Below are 21,362 nucleotides of genomic sequence, written 5' to 3'. Positions count from 1 at the left end.
TTAGCTGTAGTTACTAGCATGGTGTAGGTAAATTCAATGATAGTCTAATTTTGAGTTCTTCTATATGTTTCATTCTTTTGTTTTGATGCAGCTGTCATCCTGATGACCATGACTTCATTATATTGATGCTCTTTCATATACATATAATGTTTCCATTGTAGTTGTAGAAGGTCTACATATGTCTTGTATGTGTCGAGTATGTGTGTCTTGTATTTTTGTATCACGAGAGACACACATTGTATTATTGTTTCATAGTCATGTGTTGTATTATTGTTTCATAGTCACCAGAGACACACATTGTATTATTGTTTCATAGTTGTATCACGAGATTATGTATGTATCACGATCACATTGTGTGTAGGTTTAATAATTTTTTCTTAAAAACCCTTTAACTTAAGAAACTACCGATGAATGACTAATTTTAATTGTTTCTTAACATAATTCCTTAACTTAATTTTAATAACTAAGAACCCACTTAGGGATTATTGGAATAAAGATGCTGTTAAAAGAGAAGCACACCTTGATTTAACCCGCGGTTAATTTCTGGTGGGGCCCTATAAGTATCAACGTAGGAAGCGAAACTATCTCTCTCTCTCTCTCTCTTACTATTTTTTTCCTGTGAACGAACGGTGGTGGTGAGTGCAGACCACCATCAGATTTCGAAAAAATAGGAATCTCTCTATTATACACAGATTCTGAATCTCTTCTCGTGAGTTTCCCCTCTCCCTCTTATCTCCTCCTTGTTTCATTTCGCGTCTCCTCAAATTCCGTTCTAACTAATTTTCTGATCTCTCTATCTCTCTCATAACGGCAGATCTAACGACTTTATGTTTCTCCGTTTTTTTGCTGCAGTTGAGCTTCGACCCTCTCGCATTTAGGTAGATCATCGTAGATCGTGATTTGAAGCGAGAGAGAGAGAGATATAAAAAAAAAAAAAAATTAGGAGAGAGAAGATGAGCGAGGGCCAGAGGTTCCAGCTGGGAACAATCGGCGCTTTGAGTTTATCCGTTGTATCGTCTGTGTCGATCGTGATCTGTAACAAGGCGCTTATTAGCACCCTTGGCTTCACCTTCGGTAAACCTTATTCAACTCTGAGATGAATGATAGGTTAGAGATCGTTTTACTTTATACTATGTTTGGAATTGTTATCTCTTTTCTTTCCCCTTATGGTTCCATAACGAGACTTGATTTGATGATTGTATATGTTTTAAGAAAGAAAAGATGTTTGTGTGTACTTTTTTTACTCTGGGAGACGATTGTTTTGTTGCTGGGTGGCAGATTCAGGGGCAATTGATCATAACTGCATTATATGCTATTGATCTCATAAGCTATCTGAACTTGCTTTTGTTATTTTTTTTTTTTGTAATTACAGCGACTACTTTGACAAGTTGGCATCTTCTGGTCACGTTTTGTTCCCTTCATGTGGCACTATGGATGAAGATGTTTGAGCACAAGCCTTTTGATCCACGAGCTGTGATGGGATTTGGGATATTGAATGGGATATCCATAGGACTATTGAACCTCAGCTTAGGATTTAATTCCGTTGGTTTTTACCAGGTATTGATTTGTCATTCCAGCTGCTACATGATGATATCGTTTCGGCCTGTGTTTTCTTAAACCCATCTTTTCTTCTGTTGATATTAGATGACGAAACTAGCAATCATCCCCTGTACTGTTCTCTTGGAGACTCTTTTCTTCAGGAAAAAGTTCAGGTTAGCACTCAAAGTTGTACAGTTTCTGTTACACTTGAGTGATTCTTAAGTTGGCGGATATTTTATATGACATCATCTATCTTTTCTTATGCGTTTCTTGTTAACTATTTTAACTTCTTTTTGTTTTGCAGTCGAAAGATTCAGTTTTCGTTAACCATCCTTCTCCTTGGTGTTGGGATTGCGACCGTCACAGATCTTCAGCTTAATATGCTGGGTTCTGTCTTGTCTCTGCTCGCTGTTATCACTACTTGCGTTGCTCAAATTGTATCCTTTTCTTTCCTCATTGCTTTGTTTTTCGACCTGTCTTTATATTTGATCTTATGCCAATTCGATGGTGTTCTCTTAACCAACTGTACACAGATGACAAATACCATCCAGAAGAAGTTCAAAGTTTCATCCACGCAACTTCTTTATCAGTCTTGCCCTTATCAAGCAATTACACTTTTCGTCACTGGCCCTTTTCTAGATGGGCTCCTAACTAACCAGAATGTGTTTGCTTTCAAGTACACTTCTCAAGTTGTGGTAAGAGTCACTCTGCCAGGGATTCTACCCAAGTCTTCTAGCTTCCTTGTGACATATATTTACACGTGCTTCTTTGTTTACTGCAGTTCTTCATCGTCCTGTCCTGCCTCATATCAGTCTCTGTAAACTTCAGCACCTTTCTTGTCATTGGGAAAACGTCTCCGGTCACATATCAGGTTCTTGGACATCTGAAAACATGCCTGGTTCTAGCATTTGGATATGTGTTGCTGAAGGACCCATTCAACTGGCGCAACATTCTTGGTATTATGGTGGCAGTGATTGGAATGGTGGTTTATTCCTATTTCTGCTCGGTTGAAACTCAGCAGAAGGCAAGTGAAACATCAACCCAATTGCCTCAGGTATATATTTCCTCTACCTAATATCTTTCTGTTTGGCTATATATAGCTTAAATACTAGTGAGTGCTGGGACTCCAGTAAATTGATCCCTGGTACATATCAAATAAGAGTCACACGTACTTCTCTCGTATGATTTAAACAGAAGAAGCCCTTTTCTCCATAAGATTTTACTGTATAGAAAAGGGAAAAGTTATATTAGTCTAATTGCTAAGTCAGGGTACAAGAAGATAAATAATTAGATGATATCAGAAAAGCATTGGTATCGTATCATAGGGGGGTTGTTTTGGTTGGTAAAAGTCTATTTATAAATAGGTCTATGCTGATTTTCTGTAATGTCATATTCGTGTACAAGAAATTAAGAAACTGATGTTACTTCCTGGGATTGGCAGATGAAAGAGAGTGAAAAGGATCCGCTAATAGCAGTTGAAAATGGAAGCGGAGTGTTATCAGATGGTGGTGCTGGTGGGGTGCAAAAGACGGCGGCTCCTGTATGGAACTCAAATAAAGATTTTCAAGCCTAAAGCTGAACGTTTGCTATACTTCTTTTTGTATCAGATCTTTTAGAAGGAAGAAAAAAAGAACTTTGAAAATTCCTTTTGTTTGTTTCTTCTCTTTTTTGGCATAGTAGAGAAGTAGGAGAGACTGAAAAATCAACAGCTTTCCACATTGCAATGGAAATTGGAAGAAGGTAGGGAGTGAGGGGGAACACAGCTTTGATAATCCAATTTTATTATACTTTGGATCGAGTGATACAACTGTATTCCAAAGTTGTGGCTATGTTCATACACTCTGGACACATGTATTTGATTTGTATATATAAGCTACTCAATTCTCCTTACCAACTGTTTTCTATTTCTCATTCAATGTAGCAGAGAATAAGAGGGAAACAAGTTTCAGTATTTAATTTCAGGAAGTACAGAGAATGATAAACAACGAAGCACCAGTGGTCTAGTGGTAGAATAGTACCCTGCCACGGTACAGACCCGGGTTCGATTCCCGGCTGGTGCATTCTGAGCTGTGAAGAAATATGGTTTAGCGAAGGTTGGGTCTGATTTCAAGATGATATTTCCACCATCCTGAGCTCTTTCTTTTTTTCATTTCCCTTCGATTTTCACTTAAAAATGTGCAACCAACGAACTTTTATTAAGAATCTCCATGTTCCTTGATGAACAAACAAACAATGAGAGTAGCAAATCGATGAAACTCACAACAACAACGAATTCAACAACACAGTTTAAAGCCTTTGGCACCTCCATAAATAAAGAATTGGTAAATAATCGAAAAGTGAATCAAATCAAATGAATCTAAAAGCCTATAACACATGTATTCTCATCCCCCAAGGTCTTTTGTCAATAAGCAGAGCTACTCTCACTACCAGAGAGCGAAGGTCCTTCAGATTTAACCAAGCCTGAGCTATTATTGCTACTTATCTCTAGCACTTGCAATCTCCCGTTCTGCAGAAACTCGGATACGCTCTGAGAATTCGACATTTGATTGAATCCTCGCATCTGCTGCATATCTTGGCCGTTGTTGATTGAGCCATGATGATACGGTGGAATCGCCATGAACGTGGAAGGGGAATACTGAACCTGCTGCATCCCCATATCGAAAGAATCTGAATTTCCAGATATCTCTCCAGTTTCCATCTTCATCCTCTCCACTTCTTTCCTCAATGCTTCGTTTAAAGCTAACAAAAACCAAAAGCAAGAGACTAAAGATCACAGACACCAAAATGAATACAATTTTTTTGAATTGAATGTTAAATTAATTCAACAAAAAAAAAAAGAAAACCTTTTGTTTACATTTTACAAATGCATCATATGAAAAATAGAGACTTTTGCTATTACCATTACGAAGGTGAGCTTGTTGCTCCATTGCTTGTAATCTCATTTTCAGCTCTGTGTTCTCGTTAGCAAGTCCATTTGTATCTCTCTGATAAATCAAAACAAACATTGAATTAAAAAACTCCTAAACTCACCGTTGAAAACAGAGCAAAGACCGCTACTAATTGAAACAGAGCAAACCTGGAAGAGAGTGAGCTGAGCAGAGAGAGTGGTGGCTTCAGTTTGAAGAGATTGAACTCTACGCTCAAGCTCCTGAATGTATCTTGCTTTCCTCTCCTTCGAACGCGCTGCAGATTGTCGATTCGCCAAGATCCTGCAAATCAAATTACACAATTTTTGAAAATCCTCATTGATTTTTTTTTTTTTTTAATGTTAAATTAATTCAACCAAAAAAAAAAAAAAACTTTTTTTACAATGACTGTTTCTTGCTTGAGCTCTCTCATTGATTTTCAAATCAGAGAGATTAATAATAAATCAAAAAACCTTTTGGCGCGTTTGGGATCGATGCTCCAGAGCTCGGAGAGCTTTTCGGGAGGCATGGCTTTCTTCGCGTCCATGATCTCGTCCCCGGCGTACATCGCGCATCCCGCGTCGACGGAGTTGCTGTGACGGTGGCGAGGTCGAGACGAGGACGACGGAGGAACGGCGGGGGAGGGATCTGGGAAGGAGATCGGGGGATCCGGATTCGAGGAGAGGCTGTCGACGTCGATGAAGGAGGAGAAGAGATCGTCGTCGGAGGGAAGGTCGTCGGAAGAAGGCGGAGCTGCGGAGGAGAGCGGATCCGTGAACATGAACATCGACATGTCGTCGGAGCGAGATCGGCGGTGGAAGGAGGAGGGGACGGGATCCGCATTTGGATTCGGTGGAGGATCCGGTTTGTCCATCGGGTTGTTGATTTTTGAATCTGAGGAAGGAAATGGTGTGAGTGAAATTCTCTGGTTTGATGTGTTATGGGGAGACTTTTTGAGAGTCAATGTGTGTTACGAAGAAGAGGAGGAGGAGAGAGGAAGGAGATAATGATGGAGATTGGAGATGAAGCTTTCTCTCTCTCTCTCTATCAAACGACAGAACATAGTAGGAACTCGGCTTGCTCACTTTCTATAAATTGCCATTGAGTTTTATAAATAAAATGAATTATGACTTTTTTTATCGATCAAAAAAAAAGAAGACTTTTTATATGTGTTCAAAAAAAAAAAAAAAAATTGGTCGGTTTATAAAATATTAGTGATGAAAAGTAAAAGTCACATTAACACGTGAAGCATCACAACATCTTGTCTCCCTCCTTTTTTTTAAAAAGAATATTTAATTATAGAAATTTACATTTTTGTTATCAAATTAATTCCAATACTATTTTAATTACTACATTATATTTTTATGTCTATATCTTTTTAGTTTGGTAGATTGGCTCCAAGAAAGAATAAAAAGTAATTACAGTTATATTATAACTTCTGAGTTTTTAAATCCATCCTTGAAAATAAAGTTCATATAATTCATTTGTTTTTTGCAATGTTCAAGAAATTACTAGGCAGTAACTAGACGTTTTAAGGAGTACTAGCGACTATTATTCAGGGTCAAGGCGAGGTCTTGGCGTTAACAAATTATTAATTTATTTTATATATATTTGCATTTATACGAGATATTCTAGTTTTTGAATTTAATTATAATATTATTATGATGAATTATTAAAATTATATATACCAAACAAAATAAATTAAACAAATTTGTGGATTTATGCTAACATTATTGCTTAATTGAACATATTTTGACTAATTTAGATCGATTTAAACTGACTTTAACTGATTTAGAACAATTTAAACCGATTTGAATCGTATAAATCAGTAAAAATCAGAATTTAAGAAAATCGTTTTGGATGAGACCAAATTGCTGCCTAGGCTCAGCTTAGACTGATTTTTAGAATTTTGGCCTTTTGTATATGTAAATAAAATCTCCAATCATCTCTATCAAATTCTGATTTGTTGCGCCTGTAGCTCAGTGGATAGAGCGTCTGTTTCCTAAGCAGAAGGCCGTAGGTTCGACTCCAACCCGGCGCGTTTTATAATGTGTTGGCTTAATCCCCATTGGCCGCAATTGTAAGTCAAAGGAAAGAGAGATGGTTCTGCGGCTGAATAGTTTTGGGGTCTTAACCTTTGTACATTCAATCAAACTTTCTTTTTATTATTCTTTTTTTTTTTTCTAATCTGTATCATTGCTACAAAAGGCTTAGGCATTCCCAACTAAACAAAATTCTAAAAGTCTTCAATTTGGAGATGGAAGTCTTGCTCAGGTCTCTCAATCTTCAGCATCACTAATCGGGGCACAAGCCTCCCACCAAGAAACAGGGCCCAAACCATCGTCATCTATAGTCCCCTGCACATTTCACAAGATTATATATATATATTACTGCAGGATTCAAGAGGCTTTACATTAACTAGCTTTTGTTATATAATCAAGTGGAATAGCTTCAGAGTTCAGAGGATGATAAACTTACAGTGACCACCATAGGAGCAAAAGGCTTTGCGTCTTCTGCTCGCTCAGTTGGAACAGGTGGATAGCTGATGTTCTCAACTCGAAACTTGATCTGCTATTCACAACGCCATTGTTATGAAAAAAAAAAAGATACTATTTCAAAATTTACATGGAAGGAGAAACTTGGGAAGCAAAAGAAGTTAACCTGACATGAATCGTCGATGATAAACTCGTCATCTCCATATTTCCACACCCATCTCATCTGATTCCTGTTAATGTTAAAACATTTTACTTTGTGATCAACTTAAGTATAACAGTCACAAACTGCAGAAACACACATTTGTTTTCAGTACCTATTGTAAGGGTCAGGCTCACAGCGGTTAGGTGTCGGTATAAGTGGAGCAGGCACATAAACATCTTCAAAGAATCCAAGTGTTACTATAAGGCATATAGAGAATCTTTATTATGTATATGAATAAAATAGCCAATAATATAATCAAAGCATATAACAAGCTAACTTATAAGTCAATATTCATAGTAAAAAATGTTAAGTAGTACTCACAGCGCAAGCCATTGGAATCAGATTCTTTGAACTTAGCAGCAATGACCTCACCAACAAATGGACGAAACACTACAATTCTAAAAACTACCTACAAGAAAGAACAAAAAGGTATTAACATCAAAACATGATGAAAGATTTTAAAATACAAAATCTTCATAATTTGAATATATATATAATATACCTTATAGGTGGCAGCACCATCACCGGGTAAGACGAACCCTCCTTCGATTGATTTAATGCCGTAGATTGATACGCAAAGGCCAATCGACAAAACCTTTAAAATAATATCAAAAGCATCCACTTTCATAAGATTAGAGAGTGTATATATATATATATATATAACAAGAAGAAAAACAAAGATGAAACCTTGTCCAAGAAGAGCTTTTGAAGCGCTTTCTTAATGGCAACTTCGAGGGGGAGGTTAAGGTCAGACGGTGGCACTCTTACTGTATCTTCCAGCTCGCTAAGACAGAACATGTTTTTTGCAAAACCGTTCAAAACTTTTAATTCGAAAGAGATTCACAGGACGCTGTTGGTGTTAGAGAGTCTATTTCTAAACCCTAATTTTAACTGGCCGCCGACGAATCACAAAATGAAGAAGATGATGACCACGTGCTAGTGTAAATTGTGCACGTGAGTAAAATTTTTAATGGGCTTGGCCCAATAAGGTGAAAGTACTTTTAAAATATATAATTTAATTTGTTTATTAATAATTTTTGTTCGGACCGCCAACATCCTACGTGTCTGTTTAACCGTCGCTCAACCAAAAAGCCTATAACCTCTTCTGCTTCAAAAATTAGATCGAACACCAATGGCCGTGGCTACGCATTTCAGCTTCCCTGTGAACTATGTTCTCTCGGAAACCTCTCGGAGCAGAGTAAGGTTCGATCGGAAGCTGGTCAGAGCAGTCGCCTCCGGAGATTCCGTAGCTCCGGCGATTTCGGAAGAGACTAAAGTGAAATTGGGTGGGTCGGATCTGAAGGTGACAAAGCTTGGAATCGGAGTGTGGTCGTGGGGTGATAACAGTTACTGGAATGATTTCCAGTGGGATGGTCAGTGTTCTAAAAAAAACTTAAATACTTTTCTAGATACATTCGAATATATAATTAATAATCTAAGAAAACGATGATTTACATTTTGTGAACTAATACTTGAGTTTTCATCTCTGTTTTTGTCATGATTAATAATTGAAATTGAATTTGTTAATGCATATTTTTGTGTGTGTTTTTAATGAATTTTAAATTATATTCATCAAAAGTCTTTTTTTACATCAACTGCAACAGAGTTTTATATGTTCTTATAATTTTGACTGTTTTTTTTCCTTCTCTAACTTATAATTTTGACTGTTGTTTCTCTTCATTGAAGTCGAAATGAATAAATATTGATTTTTTTCTTCTATTTTACTGTGATGGTAGACAGGAAACTGAAGGCTGCCAAAGGTGCTTTCGATGTCAGTCTTGACAACGGTATAGATTTTTTCGATACAGCTGAAGTTTACGGTTCCAAGGTAAAGAACGAGAAACCTCTTTGCTCTCTCCCTTTCTCTGTAACGTGGTTTTGTTTTAAAGACCGATGTGGAATCTCACATTCTTGTTTTCACTAGTTTTCCTTGGGTGCTATAAGCTCTGAGACTCTTCTTGGAAGGTACACTTTAAAAAAGAAACAAGAATGTAGCAGCCTCCCCATGTACACATTTTGTTGACTGTCGCTGGTGATCTTTTTGGACAGGTTCATCAGGGAGAGAAAGGAGAGGTGTCCTGGAGCTGAGGTTTCTGTTGCAACGAAGTATGCTGCTTTGCCTTGGCGTTTGGGTCGTGAAAGTGTTATCTCTGCCCTTAAAGATTCCCTTGCCAGGCTTGAGCTTTCTTCTGTGGATCTCTATCAACTCCATTGGTATGTTCTAGTAAATTACGTTTAAAAGAATAATAACTATGTTGAGGAATGAACTCACCATTGGCTTGGTTTCATTTCAGGCCGGGATTATGGGGAAATGAAGGTACTTTCATTTCAGCATTGGAGATATTCTGAACAATGAGTCTTGTCGCTTTTGGTAAAATCATATCAGACCAAGTGACACGATGTGTTATGTTTTAGGATATTTGGATGGTCTTGGGGATGCTGTTGAGCAAGGACTTGTGAAGGCTGTTGGTGTTTCTAACTACAGTGGTACCATTTCAATCTCTTTCTCCTTACTTATTTGAAAGTAAAAGACATTTGAATCAGGATGTGTGAGCTTTCCTTTTTTCCAATAGAAACTATGATAAATCTTCTCCAAAGAGTACTAAGTTGGATAACTTCATATGCATTTTATTTAACTTTCTGATTTTATCATATACCCACCACTGTATTGAGTCTTGTTTACTTCAGAGAAGCGGCTACGTGATGCTTATGAGAGACTCAAAAAGAGAGGAATTCCTCTGGCATCAAATCAAGTCAACTACAGTTTGATATACAGAGCTCCAGAGCAGACTGGTGTCAAGGCTGCCTGTGATGAGCTTGGAGTCTCTTTGATTGCATATTCCCCCATTGCTCAAGGTCATTTTCGCTTTATGTTCATCATACTCTAGAAAAGTTCCATACAGAGAGATCCTATATTATTTTTTGTTTTTGTTTTCTGCAGGTGCTCTAACTGGTAAATACACCCCAGAGAACCCACCCTCAGGTCCTCGCGGTCGCATTTATACTCGTGAATTTTTAACAAAGGTAATAATAGCTAGTTATACCTCTCCTCAAGTCTTCTAAGAAACGTTTTGTCTTCCATGACATACTGTTACAAACCTTCTACTAATCCCGCTATTTTACTCTAGTAAGTGTTGTGTTGAGAAGATGCATATACAACACACACACACAAATTAATGTACCTATGCACAAAAAAAAGAAGTACCTATGCATAAATTATCACAAGGTAGGCATAATCCTTTTAGGTTTTTCACTAATTATGACTTGTGATTACAGCTTCAACCCTTGCTGAATAGAATTAAACAAATAGGCGAAAACTACAGCAAAACTCCCACACAGGTTCTTTCTTTATTCCTCATGTACCCTATTTTTCTTTTTTGTTTTTGTATTGTTACTTGTTGTCAATTTCAAGGTCTCCACGGAACTTAATAATTTGAGCAAAATGTTTCTAAAGCACTTGTTGCTATCACATTGCAAGGCTCATTTTGAAGTTGAGCAAACCGTGACAGTGAAGCCCTCAATTCACATCAAATATATGAGTCTTTATTTTGTTGTGCAGGTAGCATTGAACTGGTTGGTGGCACAAGGGAACGTGATACCAATCCCAGGAGCCAAGAATGCGGAACAAGCCAAAGAGTTTGCGGGAGCGATAGGTTGGAGTCTAACAGACGATGAAGTGGCTGAGCTACGGTCCCTGGCCTCTGAGATAAACCCTGTCGTTGGTTTCCCTGTTGAGTATCTCTGAACTCTTAACGACTTGTTGGTATCATTTGTAAAGCTCAAAAGCATTAAAAGTGGCATATAGATGATTGTAATTGTTGTAAAAGATGTATGTATACAAATAAAAATCTCTTTGCTTCTTGAAGCATTTCAACATATCCAAGCATATGATTTTACAAAGGGGCCTTTGAAACTTGCTTTAAGAGATGTTACAGTCACACTCACACACCTCTAGTTATATAAAACATGTTCTCTTCAATGTTCTTTAGGTTTTCAAGGATTTAGAATTAGTCTATAGCTTCTTCCTGAGTCAGTGTCTTTACTTTGAGCAACCATTATACTAATGAGCAAAGATCTACCAAATATAATTTTGAAAAAGCCGCAAAGGTAACATCACCATCTTGATAAGTTCTCAAAAGCTAAGTTTCATTTTCCATTTTTTTACAAGAGACGAACGAAGATAACAACAAGCAGAGCATATAGTTCTTCTGTTGTGCAGCTTTTTAAATCAAGCAACACTGAAAGAAGTGGCTGCTTTCTCAACAAATTTATTGGCCCCCTTGAACCACCTCTTGTCTCCAGCTTGTGCCTTGCAGATATAAAGCTTCCCTCCGTTCACGGTGGCTGTGATCAGCTGATGCTTACCACCTTCATCTCCATCGGCTGTTCTTGTCAACACTGACAAGTAATAGTATGGTTTCCCACCAACGTCCTGAATGTTAGTCTCCAGAATGTTTGCTGTTGCCACTGCATTGTTGTCAAACCCTCCCTGTAAATGAACACACAGTTATGCAGTATTAAGGAGATGACCGACCCTTAACCATGCTAAGTGAAACATTTGCCACAAGCCCCCACATTTTTTTGAAGAAAACTATATATAGGCTGGTAAAAAAACTTTTAGGCTCCCAAATTTATAAAAAAAAATTGTTTTTGAAATCTTTAATAAATGGCCTATATCTTCCTAAATCTCGGGACGGTCCTGAGAATCAGGTTTTAGAAGCTTACCTCAGAGGCAGTCTCACCGAAGTAAGCTTGTTTCCCTAGAAGGTAATTGACCTGCAAGAAAAGATCACAAAGAGTTGAATCATCATTCAGTCTCACAGTTCATTTGATATTATCTATGTAAGATGTCATGTGAGTAAAGACCTGAGAGAGGAACTCTTCAGGAGAACCGTAATCAGTGATGGACTTCTTGTCGGTAGGAGTGACCATGACATTGAGATTGCTAGTAGCGTCGAAGTTGTCTTCGTACCTAAGGACTTGTCCTGGATACTCAACCTCTCTGCTTGGGTTCCACTTAGCTGGCACCTGCACTTGGAATCCATCTCCATTGTATGCAGTGAAGTCTGTGTTTGTCTTTGGCTTCCCAAACACATTTGCTGCCAAAACCAAAACCAACGATTTTAGTTTGGTCTGAAAAAAATGAAAATGATCCTCTAGGTTGTTTGGATTTTTTCTTTACCAGCTTCACCGTAGGCAGCATCGGCGGGAGACACTTTGGAGCCAACGGCAGCGGCGCCGACGAGGAGTGTGAGAGCGAGACGGCGAGAGACGGCGGAGGTATCGTTTTCTTGAGTCTGTTGAGCTTTGCACACTAGTTTAGAGAGTGACACGTAGCGCTGGGATGATGAGGAAGGTGATGATCTTGCGACGGAGGAGGAGGCTAGTGCGCTCTGGTGTAGGAAACACGCGCTGTAAGCCATCTTCTCTCTCTTTCTCTCAAGCTCTGTGTCTGGTTAAGTTTTCGAGGATTGTGGCGGAGTGTGATAATGTATGGAGGTGAGATCAAGAGTGAAGATGATTGGTTGGTTTTGGATATTAGATGATCTCCCTGTTGATGTCTAGATAAGGTTGTTGAGGTCTTGTAATGCGCCACGTGTCAGATACATTTGTTCTTGTTCCACGTCAGATTCATAAGCGTTCGGTCTGTTTACTGTTAAAACTTGTGGCACAAGTAAGAAAGGGGCCGAACAAGTGAAAGACTAAAAACAAGGAGTCTGGGCCTTTTGGGCCATTTCTTCTGAAAGGCCCATAACAGACTACCCACATCAGTATACAAACACGTGGCACAGTCAAATCGGGTAATTAATCTTTCACACGCGCCTGTACGATACGTTTTTATTTTGGGATCGGATAGACCCGCACGCACCTGATTAGTTCCCTCGCACCCTTTTGGTTTCAAATTTCGAAAAAAAACGGCTTAGAGTATTTCCTTTTCTCGGGAAAATCTTCCTCTCCTGATTGAAAAAAAAGACTCTCTCTCGGTCTCTGATTCGCCCTATGCGACGCCTGTTGATGAAGCCGAACCTAAGTCTACTGTGCAGATCGGCGCTCAGATTCATCGACGTATCCGCTTGCAGAGTCATGGCTTGTTTCCTCAACTGCTTCCGCGGAAGAGACTACGATCGATCTATCTCTCACTCTTCACTCGCCGATTCCAAAGTAATTATTTAGCTTCTCTGACTTATTCGCATGATCGTGCTCGTTTTGGTGTTAATCTTAGCTCATGCAATGATCGCTGATGAGAAATAGAACATTCACGGATAGATCGTAGCCCTCTGTATAATTGTTGAGCTGGATTTTGATGTGAACGAAGCTCTGGACCATTTGTATTTGCATTTCTCGATCAAAATCGTATCGATCTGATCCAGAATTTCATTTGCTAACATCTTTTCTTTAATAACGATCTTCAGAGAGGAGGCCAGGAATCGCAGAGTCATCTGTCTGCTTTGTTTCGATCTGAAGGTGAATCTCTTTTTTTTTTTTTTGATGTGTTTGTATCAGCTTTGTTTTTGTGAAATTCGTGCTAATGTAAGGGTGTGTTGTTGTTCTTGATTTTATAGAGGAAGAAGAAGCTTCATCGCCTTGCCTTGGCAAAGAAAGATTTGATTTGGATTCTATACATATCGACAAAGGCCTACGGGATGAGGTATGATTATATTAGAAGCAGTGGAGGCAGTGTTTGTTTATGGCTATTGTGATCTGTGCTCATCTTAAGTAATGAGAAGATAGGGTCTATGCTTTTTCTGTGACTGAGGTGATGATCTTTAGCTTTGTTTTCTGTAATGAATCTGCTACAGCTTCTATATGGTTTCTTGCATTAGTGGTTGCTATTAGTTGAGTTTCTTATGACATTGTAGGGATTTTATTTCGGAAACAGTACTTTGTTGTGGTAGTTCAGACAACCCTTTCTCTGTATGTATCAATGGAATCTGATTGTCTATTCCTTCAAGAGTCCATGCTGAGTATCTGACCATCTGTTTTTACTTGTGGATTCCTATAGGCGCGGTTTCTTAAAGCTTGTGGCACTATACCGGAGACGCCTATTGAAATTAGGAAAGCGTCTCAAAAACTGAGTAGTCCTCAACGTTCTGGAGCTTCTTATTTCCATTCATGGATTTCCAGTAGCTCTGCGCTAGGGTTTCATTTGGATGAATCACCAACTCCCATGAAAGCTTGTGAAGAGTTGGGAAGGCCATCACTTACTTCAGAGCAAACACCAAGCAGGTAGAGCACTAGAGCTTTACTTTGCTTAGTTAAACAGGCATTTTGCCTTCTTGGGCTATGCTTGATAGAATTGTCATGGTTTCTGTGCTAACATTACTGTCGCATCTTACTAAAGAGGTGCATCTTACTAAAGAGGTTCAACACATATTTCGATCTTGAACTCACGCTATTCTTTTCATATTAGTTGTGTAATCGATGACGGGGACACTGCGAGGATCTCATCTGCTTCTGGTGATGCTGATGAAGTAGAAAGCATTGGCACTGCGTTCAAGGGTGAGTTAGATAGATCTGGCAGGCCATTGTTCACAGCTGGAAAGACAAAGTCGGTGCGGTTTGAATGTGATCTGGATCAATCTCAGTCTTCTAACTCTTCTGAGAATAGCAGTTCAAGAAAACCAGAGATGGGTGGGAAAAGTACAGTGAGCTCGCCTAATCCAACCCCATTGAAGCTATCTGATGAGATGCAAACTCCTGGAACCGTATATCCAGCAAACATGGAGTCAGCAAGAAAGGGAAGGCCTAGAATCAGGTCGCAGTTTGTGCATTCGGTGTCTAATATAATGGAAGATGCGTCCTTATATAATGTCCATGATGATTCATATGGGAGCATAGAACAAGAGCAGATAGAGGGTGAAACTCCCACTTCAGCAACTTCAGATGAGAAACTATCCAAGTTTGAGGCAAGCTCTTCTCCTTCGCTATACCCAATCAATGAAGACGGTGGAGAAGACTTTGGTGTTTTAAACGATATAACACCTGGAGTCAATGCCATGACTCCAGGTGACAGGCCTATCATTGGATTGGTTGCTGCTCACTGGAATGAGAATGAGCAAACTGAGGTTTCACCCAAATGGTGGGATGGAAATGGGATTCCAAATTCCACAACCAAATACAAAGAGGTATTACTTCTCATGTTTAAACTTCTGCTTTCTAGGCTCTAACAATGCCTATAAATAATGAGTTGTTACATTCTTCTTACCTTACGCAGGATCAGAAAGTGAGTTGGCATGCAACACCATTCGAGGTAAGACTGGAGAAGGCACTCTCTGAAGAAGGTGGTTTGAGTCTATTCCCTCGAAGGTATTTAACCGTAAAACTCAACAATATATCTACCTAGGAGAAGTGATGAAATCTATATAAGCGATCTATCAATGTGTGTGATGCAGGAACCTTGAAGCGATGGAGGAGGATGAAGAAGACTCGGACATATCGCAGCTGCAGCATTCCGTGCAACCAAACTCAGTAGTTTCGTTCTGAAACTTTTCTCTCGTACAGAAGAGTGGTACTTACGGATGGCAATGAAGATACTCTCGTTTCCAGCTTTTATGGAACTTTATAATAAGTTTTAAGAGTAAAAAAGCATAAACAGGGGTGTGTTTGTGAACCTTTTGGGAATTCTCTCCCCAGGCACTCGGCATTGTGATATACTTTTCTCGAGTAATTTTAATCTGCAAATCTTAGATATATTACATACATATAATTTATGTCCGATTATGTGTTAGAAAGATGTAGTTCATACTTTAAAATGTTGCAAAGCAGAGGTTCCTTCTAGTTCTTTGGTACTGAAAGTAAGCAGTGTAGCCTCTACTGGTGGTTTCTCTGTACTTAAGGTTTTCTCCAGACACAAGCTATCTAATGGGTTCGTACGTTCTAGGATCTGGTCTCACAACGGAGACTGAGCAAAAAAATTGATTCATGGAGACCTAAAACGAACATGCAAGTAATACAACAAAGAAATAATAAAGAGGCGGCGAAAAAGTGGAGATGCGGGGTATCGATCCCCGTACCTCTCGCATGCTAAGCGAGCGCTCTACCATCTGAGCTACATCCCCAATGACGATAATGTGATTTAGCCTATAAAAATAACATAATGATTTCTAATATTTTCACTTCTAACCTCCATGCAAGATGCTCTTAACCGGACGGCCGGCTGTACCATCCCATCATCAACCGGCACAAATACAAGGTTCTCAAATCTTAGAGAGGAAGGGGGTGAGATCTTTGTTTTTGTAAAAAATGTTGATGATGACATTTATGTTGTTAGTTTCAGAAAGATGATTACAAAACCGTATTTCCATCTCATTTAGAAAAACGAGATAAATAACAACGTATAAACCACAATCTTTTTTTGTGGAATGTCTTTGGATGAGGAATCAGCATTTTGAGATGTTAATCTTTGGGGCCGACGCTGAACTTAGCTATAAAGAAGCCGATGGTATCAAGCTCAGATGAAGGGTCGAATTTCTGAACCATTTCTTCTTCACCCGGTTTCAACCACTCCCTGCAAAAAGTAAGAATCAGAGCCAAATCTCTTAGTACCATCAATGTTTTAAAGTTTTGGTTTATTGAATATAATCCTTGTCTTGACGTGAGAATAGATACTTACTCAACATATCCGTCAGAGAATTCACATCGACCAACTAGACCAGGGCCTCCAATTCTAGGATGCTGCAACAAGACAACAGCAACACACATGAAGATCATCAGGACAAAAGAACAAGGTCCTAATGCAATGTTTGCCAAGAACTGCAACAGTTTCTTAGAAAAAGGGTATTTTTAGATTCAAACCTGTGGTGCTAAAGAAAGAAATTTGTATTTATCCAGAGCATAGCGAACCACCGCCTCGTTCTCGCTAGGGTTGATTGTGCATCTAGCAAAGTGCAAAACAAATCATCCACGGGTTAGCTTATAGTAAGTAACTCTGTGTCATTCCGCACACGTCTCATTTCAGAACTAACGAATCTGAGAATATGTTGGTATACTTACGTTGAGTATACAAGAATTCCACCAATGCGTACCAATTGAACAGCCTGGTCTAACATTTTCCGCTGGTACCTTCCATGGTTTCTCAGCGATATAACACTCTCCTACAATAAATAACAATGGCAAAATTCATTCCACAAGTCCCTCCTAACAATCTTTATAAAAAGAAAGAAGGAAGAAACAGAGATTTCTACTCCAAGTTACTACAAACACTTCAATAATTTCGTTTTCACTTATAGAAGTATTTATATTACTTCAACAAGCTACCTAGAAATGATATTTCCGCCACATACAAGTGACTAAGCTAAGGCTATCCATGAGAAGTTAATGCTTAATTAACCATAATCACGAACAGTAGGAGTTTACACATGACAGCGCAGGTTTGAACATATCTTACCAGTCCAGCGAAAAGACGAGGTCTCAAGCCAAGAGCAGAACAAGGAGCATCTAAAAGGACCCTGTCAAAACTATTAGGCGGGAAACCTTGTGATTTTCCAGCTCTTCCACCTTGGGATTGAGTTCTTCCCCGACCATTTTTCAGCCTTCCCTTATTCTTCCTGATTTCAGCTTCGCTAACATCATCTCCTCCACTTGGCTGTTCAGTGCTGGCTAAAATGTGGATGCAAAGATTCAGCTTGTTTTTTAAAACTACTGGAATTATTAGATAGGGATTTTCATATGTACACACATGCGTAGGCACAAGATAATGGACTGTAGATGCCAATTCAGTAATGTTATGTATCTATATGGTGCTTAAGTGATAAGTAACTAAGGTCCATTTCCGCAAACATGGCAAGTTTATTGATGTACTTTCACCTACCAAACACAGAGGCTAAACATTTTCGAAGAAAACCATTAAACCAAGCAAACACTATGGGGGGGAGAGAGAGAGAGAGAGAGAGAGAGAGAGTAGCTTAATTACCATTCACCTCAGGTGATTTTTCAGCCTCGGATCTTCCCGATGCCATTTCTTCATTTGATGATAAATGGTTGGTAACAGAACCAATATTTTCACCGTTAACCAATGTTGTTGAATCACTGAGTGCGTTTGGAAGACAAACAGATTTCAGCGCATCCAGTTTACATGTAGTTATGCATCTTAAGCCCATCTCAGCAGACAATTTTTGGACATCCAGCACCTAATTTTTGAAAGAGTAAACCAGACTAATTAGAGCAAGTAAACAGACAAATGAAATCATGTCGGTTTCAATAAATATTACGTAACTATGCGAAGAATTTAAAAGGTTGTTCCTATGTAATGAAAAGAAACTGTACTTTGTTATGAGATCTATCTGCTGCCACTATCACTCCCTCATCATTCATAAGTATAGCAATTGCAGTAGTCTTGCCTCCCGGTGCTGCACACATATCTAATATTCTCTCCCCTTTCTGAGGATCTGGGAAGCCAAGACAAAAATTTAGCATAAAACTTCCTCAATCTTATATCCCACCGGCATTCTCATCTATATTTCAACAATTCAACTATGGATTTATGTAACTTATATCATACAAGTGGCTGAAGGTATAAGCATGGCCTAGACCAAAAATTTCCACGTACCAAGAGCATGAGCAGCAACAATGCTTGGCAGGTTTTGAAGAAATATTTCCCCCTCGAGGACATCTAACGAGCCAAAAACGACAACGTGAGATACTGAGAGTCATAAACTGTAAGCTGAAGTAGAAAGCAAGCTTAGGGAAAAAGAAGAAGAATACTATGGAAAGAAGGCAATCTGAAAACTCTATTGCTCAAATCAACCGCAACTCCATGAGGAACACGAAACATGCCAGCCCTTGACAACATAGTTGTTCCCATGCCGATATATAGTCCTCTGCGTTCACAATAGAAAGGATCTACAATAACACTACGGCACATGTCAACTGTTTAAGTTCATAAAATATCTTATGTCAAACAACTAAACAGGAAGAAATATTTCCCTTTATAGCAGACTGTCAATAAACCAAACAGTCAAACACCTACTATTTGGTATAAGATACAGTGGAAAATAATATTGGCAAACCAAATGATATATGAATATGATCTAATCAAAAGGAAGAATTATGATTCTTGCCTGATGGTAGACCCTGAAGAGTGGTCCCACGAGTCATATTAACACTCCAGTCACCTTCATCATCACCAGGCTGTTCCATAGCAACACAGACAGCAACTGCATCTCCTTTCTCAACATGGGCAGTGCAAGCCAGTACACCTGGTACATACACCTACAACAGAACCCATAAGAGAAAGATAAAGTTTCTTCCTTCTCAAGTAGATTATCTAAAACTATTACTCCCTCTGTCATTTTAATATTTTTTTTCTTGTTACCCAAAAAATGTGATTTTAGAATTTCAATGCAACTTTGGGCTTAATTTTAACTACAAATGCATTGATTTTATAAATAATTTTATTTGTCACAGATACTATCGAAAGTGTCTGAACTAACACTCAGAGTATCATTTTGACTCGCACCTAGCCATTATAGTTTTTTTACAGAGAGAAATAGAGTTAACCTGAGCTCCTCTAAGAACAGCTTCAGCACACTTCCTGCTCACCAAAACCTCCTTGGGAGGGCCTTCAAGCCCAGATCCATATTCAATTCTATGCGGGCCTGATCCATGGACAAAAACAACATACTCCAAACCAGGAATCTGACACTTGGAGATGGGACTACTGCTCCCATCGGATTGCAATAGCTTCAAGCCATCCTCGGACTCGTTTAAGATCTTCGTAAGCTTTTCGATAACAGCGTCGCTCGTCGTTTTAACTGTGTTCACTCGAATGCACGAGTAGGAAGACGGACGCCTAACAAGGAAAAAGAAAACGTAATCAATTCGAAGCTAATAAGGCAAAAAAAAGAAGGATGAAAAGAAGGTAAGTACGTGAGAGCCTTTGAGATGCGAGAAAAGTGATCAGGTCCATAAGCTTTGTTGAAGTAGTCTTCTACTTGAGGATCCCATCGCAACACTGGATCATAACAGTAACGCGACGAATCCGAGGAAGGATTCGTCTCCATTTGGTGAGAGAGAAGGCGTGACGGAGAAAGAGAGGAGAAGACGGTGGTGGCTCTGGAGAGTAAAGAGGGTTTAAGCAGAACCCTCGCTTTCTTCATTCTGCTTTTTGTTTTAGCTTGAAGTGTGCTTTAATGGAAGATGGACCTATTTTTTGTAGATTAGGCCCATTGAGCGTTCTTTGATAAAATAGCCCAACAAGTGCAATATTGACTGTAGTTACTGATTGACTAATCACGCTTGAGTGACGATGAACCACTTCAACTGTTGTCTGAAGTTAAATTTGAAATTTGTGACTACAAATAAACTGTTTGTTGTAGGTTATGATTTCTAAAATTTTAGGGGTGAATTTGTGAAATGACCAAGTTTAGAAAAGAAATTAAGTGCAGAGCACTGATTTTGACATAATATAGTATCTATTAATTGTGCTTCATTTCCACCGGTTTTACCCTTAATTCATACAAGTTGCCGGTGGCTTGAAGATGTGGAGACGACGTTGACAAAATCCAAGTGTGGCCAATAATTAATGCAAACTGTCACTGACAAAAGAAAGATAACACAGCCACATCACATACACATGACCACAAACATTTCATTAATTTCACTTCATATCACCACAAACATTTCATTAACTCCAACTTTTAAATACTAAAACCTAAATGGACCGCTAAACCCAAACTCAAATGTAAACTATATTACATATTTATAATTTTAAATAAAATTAAAATCTGAAAATATATATAATATTTTGTGATATTAAACTATAGTATATAAAGATGGAAAATATCATACTAAACTCTAAACCCAACTCCTAATTACTAAACTCTAAATCATGGCCACTAAATCTTAAACTCAAATCTAAGCTATAATATAAATTTAAAAGAAAATCAAAATCTAAAATATATAATATTTTATAATATTTTCAAGTACTATACATCCATAGTATGGAACATTGTATAAAATAGTATACAAATGTTCGTTCTATTTATGTTTGTTGGGAATCATATATAAAATGGGAGAATTGCCAAGTGTGACTCAAAACTTGGAGTCAAACCCAAAACAATACCCCAACTTGGGTCAAAGGCAAAAGTAACCTAAAAGGCTATTGAAATTACAACTATCCCCTTGTGACCAAACAAAAAAACGGAACTTTTTTTACGTTTCTACCCCTCGCAAGTCGTCTGTTTAGACGACTTGAAAATAAGTCGTCCAGACGACTTAACT

The 21,362-nt window shown here is 38.5% G+C and overlaps 7 protein-coding genes and 3 non-coding genes across 11 annotated transcripts; 5 read left to right on the top strand and 5 right to left on the bottom strand.

The window, feature by feature from the left end:
- The first annotated feature begins 594 nt into the window (after window positions 1-594).
- LOC106307723 (uncharacterized membrane protein At1g06890) lies at window positions 595-3,324 on the top strand. The gene is made up of 8 exons (XM_013744757.1): window positions 595-709; window positions 853-1,074; window positions 1,373-1,557; window positions 1,645-1,712; window positions 1,844-1,976; window positions 2,073-2,234; window positions 2,321-2,593; window positions 2,981-3,324. Exons 2-8 carry the CDS (start codon window positions 954-956, stop codon window positions 3,110-3,112), a joined length of 1,074 nt encoding a protein of 357 aa, XP_013600211.1. The 5' UTR covers window positions 595-709; window positions 853-953; the 3' UTR covers window positions 3,113-3,324.
- Window positions 3,325-3,528: 204 nt separating this feature from the next.
- Window positions 3,529-3,599, top strand: TRNAG-GCC. Its single transcript has one exon. It is a non-coding gene; the product is annotated as a tRNA-Gly (tRNA).
- Window positions 3,600-3,822: 223 nt separating this feature from the next.
- LOC106309534 (transcription factor RF2b-like) lies at window positions 3,823-5,319 on the bottom strand. Its single transcript, XM_013746581.1, has 4 exons — window positions 4,919-5,319; window positions 4,616-4,748; window positions 4,439-4,523; window positions 3,823-4,278 (listed from the first exon to the last, which is right to left on the bottom strand). The coding sequence occupies exons 1-4, from the start codon at window positions 5,317-5,319 to the stop codon at window positions 3,941-3,943; spliced, it is 957 nt and encodes a 318-aa protein (XP_013602035.1). The 3' UTR covers window positions 3,823-3,940.
- A 1,094-nt stretch (window positions 5,320-6,413) lies between these two features.
- Window positions 6,414-6,486, top strand: TRNAR-CCU. Its single transcript has one exon. It is a non-coding gene; the product is annotated as a tRNA-Arg (tRNA).
- A 103-nt stretch (window positions 6,487-6,589) lies between these two features.
- Window positions 6,590-8,038, bottom strand: LOC106310275 (DNA-directed RNA polymerase III subunit RPC8-like). Of its 2 annotated transcripts, none has more exons than XM_013747512.1 (7): window positions 7,830-8,038; window positions 7,645-7,737; window positions 7,464-7,551; window positions 7,255-7,339; window positions 7,107-7,170; window positions 6,924-7,013; window positions 6,590-6,802 (listed from the first exon to the last, which is right to left on the bottom strand). In XM_013747512.1, exons 1-7 carry the CDS (start codon window positions 7,938-7,940, stop codon window positions 6,725-6,727), a joined length of 609 nt encoding a protein of 202 aa, XP_013602966.1. In that variant the 5' UTR covers window positions 7,941-8,038; the 3' UTR covers window positions 6,590-6,724. The 2 variants fall into 2 exon arrangements, with proteins under 2 accessions (XP_013602966.1, XP_013602967.1); XM_013747513.1 differs by having other exon boundaries at window positions 7,255-7,318.
- Window positions 8,039-8,206: 168 nt separating this feature from the next.
- Window positions 8,207-11,018, top strand: LOC106311918 (uncharacterized oxidoreductase At1g06690, chloroplastic). The gene is made up of 10 exons (XM_013749250.1): window positions 8,207-8,515; window positions 8,879-8,970; window positions 9,067-9,107; window positions 9,192-9,356; window positions 9,437-9,459; window positions 9,558-9,629; window positions 9,831-9,998; window positions 10,084-10,166; window positions 10,419-10,481; window positions 10,702-11,018. Exons 1-10 carry the CDS (start codon window positions 8,275-8,277, stop codon window positions 10,885-10,887), a joined length of 1,134 nt encoding a protein of 377 aa, XP_013604704.1. The 5' UTR covers window positions 8,207-8,274; the 3' UTR covers window positions 10,888-11,018.
- Window positions 11,019-11,246: 228 nt separating this feature from the next.
- LOC106311919 (oxygen-evolving enhancer protein 2, chloroplastic) lies at window positions 11,247-12,633 on the bottom strand. Its single transcript, XM_013749251.1, has 4 exons — window positions 12,325-12,633; window positions 12,009-12,241; window positions 11,868-11,918; window positions 11,247-11,631 (listed from the first exon to the last, which is right to left on the bottom strand). The coding sequence occupies exons 1-4, from the start codon at window positions 12,563-12,565 to the stop codon at window positions 11,371-11,373; spliced, it is 786 nt and encodes a 261-aa protein (XP_013604705.1). The 5' UTR covers window positions 12,566-12,633; the 3' UTR covers window positions 11,247-11,370.
- A 443-nt stretch (window positions 12,634-13,076) lies between these two features.
- On the top strand, window positions 13,077-15,831 carry LOC106309907 (protein JASON-like). The gene is made up of 7 exons (XM_013747055.1): window positions 13,077-13,304; window positions 13,556-13,607; window positions 13,706-13,791; window positions 14,146-14,369; window positions 14,554-15,268; window positions 15,358-15,449; window positions 15,536-15,831. Exons 1-7 carry the CDS (start codon window positions 13,143-13,145, stop codon window positions 15,624-15,626), a joined length of 1,422 nt encoding a protein of 473 aa, XP_013602509.1. The 5' UTR covers window positions 13,077-13,142; the 3' UTR covers window positions 15,627-15,831.
- A 297-nt stretch (window positions 15,832-16,128) lies between these two features.
- TRNAA-AGC lies at window positions 16,129-16,201 on the bottom strand. The gene has a single exon. It is a non-coding gene; the product is annotated as a tRNA-Ala (tRNA).
- A 162-nt stretch (window positions 16,202-16,363) lies between these two features.
- LOC106309674 (putative methyltransferase NSUN6) lies at window positions 16,364-20,239 on the bottom strand. Its single transcript, XM_013746759.1, has 12 exons — window positions 20,010-20,239; window positions 19,641-19,932; window positions 19,202-19,352; window positions 18,846-18,983; window positions 18,691-18,753; window positions 18,408-18,529; window positions 18,055-18,271; window positions 17,530-17,741; window positions 17,136-17,236; window positions 16,938-17,019; window positions 16,756-16,817; window positions 16,364-16,650 (listed from the first exon to the last, which is right to left on the bottom strand). Exons 1-12 carry the CDS (start codon window positions 20,237-20,239, stop codon window positions 16,539-16,541), a joined length of 1,782 nt encoding a protein of 593 aa, XP_013602213.1. The 3' UTR covers window positions 16,364-16,538.
- Between the last annotated feature and the right edge of the window lie 1,123 nt (window positions 20,240-21,362).

Source organism: Brassica oleracea, chromosome C8 (genome assembly GCF_000695525.1).
Source record: "Brassica oleracea var. oleracea cultivar TO1000 chromosome C8, BOL, whole genome shotgun sequence".
NCBI classification, from domain to species: Eukaryota; Viridiplantae; Streptophyta; class Magnoliopsida; order Brassicales; family Brassicaceae; genus Brassica; species Brassica oleracea.
Note: the sequence above shows the minus strand (reverse complement) of the source record. Positions and strands in the feature narration are given on the sequence as shown.

Excerpts from the sequence above, each read along its gene's own strand:
- LOC106307723 (XM_013744757.1), top strand. The coding sequence starts at position 954 with ATGAGCGAGGGCCAGAGGTTCCAGCTGGGAACAATCGGCGCTTTGAGT. Across the intron at positions 2,235-2,320 it reads AGTACACTTCTCAAGTTGTG|TTCTTCATCGTCCTGTCCTG; the intron begins GTAAGAGTCACT and ends TGTTTACTGCAG. Across the intron at positions 2,594-2,980 it reads CATCAACCCAATTGCCTCAG|ATGAAAGAGAGTGAAAAGGA; the intron begins GTATATATTTCC and ends TGGGATTGGCAG.
- LOC106309534 (XM_013746581.1), bottom strand. The coding sequence starts at position 5,319 with ATGGACAAACCGGATCCTCCACCGAATCCAAATGCGGATCCCGTCCCC. Across the intron at positions 4,749-4,918 it reads GATCCCAAACGCGCCAAAAG|GATCTTGGCGAATCGACAAT; the intron begins GTTTTTTGATTT and ends TTTGATTTGCAG. Across the intron at positions 4,524-4,615 it reads CTCAGCTCACTCTCTTCCAG|AGAGATACAAATGGACTTGC; the intron begins GTTTGCTCTGTT and ends TTGATTTATCAG.
- LOC106310275 (XM_013747512.1), bottom strand. The coding sequence starts at position 7,940 with ATGTTCTGTCTTAGCGAGCTGGAAGATACAGTAAGAGTGCCACCGTCT. Across the intron at positions 7,340-7,463 it reads TGATTCCAATGGCTTGCGCT|TAACACTTGGATTCTTTGAA; the intron begins GTGAGTACTACT and ends TATGCCTTATAG. Across the intron at positions 6,803-6,923 it reads TTGCTCCTATGGTGGTCACT|GGGACTATAGATGACGATGG; the intron begins GTAAGTTTATCA and ends TGAAATGTGCAG.
- LOC106311918 (XM_013749250.1), top strand. The coding sequence starts at position 8,275 with ATGGCCGTGGCTACGCATTTCAGCTTCCCTGTGAACTATGTTCTCTCG. Across the intron at positions 8,971-9,066 it reads CTGAAGTTTACGGTTCCAAG|TTTTCCTTGGGTGCTATAAG; the intron begins GTAAAGAACGAG and ends TGTTTTCACTAG. Across the intron at positions 10,482-10,701 it reads ACAGCAAAACTCCCACACAG|GTAGCATTGAACTGGTTGGT; the intron begins GTTCTTTCTTTA and ends TTTGTTGTGCAG.
- LOC106311919 (XM_013749251.1), bottom strand. The coding sequence starts at position 12,565 with ATGGCTTACAGCGCGTGTTTCCTACACCAGAGCGCACTAGCCTCCTCC. Across the intron at positions 12,242-12,324 it reads TGCTGCCTACGGTGAAGCTG|CAAATGTGTTTGGGAAGCCA; the intron begins GTAAAGAAAAAA and ends TGGTTTTGGCAG. Across the intron at positions 11,632-11,867 it reads TCGGTGAGACTGCCTCTGAG|GGAGGGTTTGACAACAATGC; the intron begins GTAAGCTTCTAA and ends GTTCATTTACAG.
- LOC106309907 (XM_013747055.1), top strand. The coding sequence starts at position 13,143 with ATGCGACGCCTGTTGATGAAGCCGAACCTAAGTCTACTGTGCAGATCG. Across the intron at positions 13,608-13,705 it reads TGCTTTGTTTCGATCTGAAG|AGGAAGAAGAAGCTTCATCG; the intron begins GTGAATCTCTTT and ends TTGATTTTATAG. Across the intron at positions 14,370-14,553 it reads TCAGAGCAAACACCAAGCAG|TTGTGTAATCGATGACGGGG; the intron begins GTAGAGCACTAG and ends TTTTCATATTAG.
- LOC106309674 (XM_013746759.1), bottom strand. The coding sequence starts at position 20,239 with ATGAAGAAAGCGAGGGTTCTGCTTAAACCCTCTTTACTCTCCAGAGCC. Across the intron at positions 18,530-18,690 it reads TGTTGCTGCTCATGCTCTTG|ATCCTCAGAAAGGGGAGAGA; the intron begins GTACGTGGAAAT and ends TTGGCTTCCCAG. Across the intron at positions 17,742-18,054 it reads AAAATCACCTGAGGTGAATG|CCAGCACTGAACAGCCAAGT; the intron begins GTAATTAAGCTA and ends TCCACATTTTAG.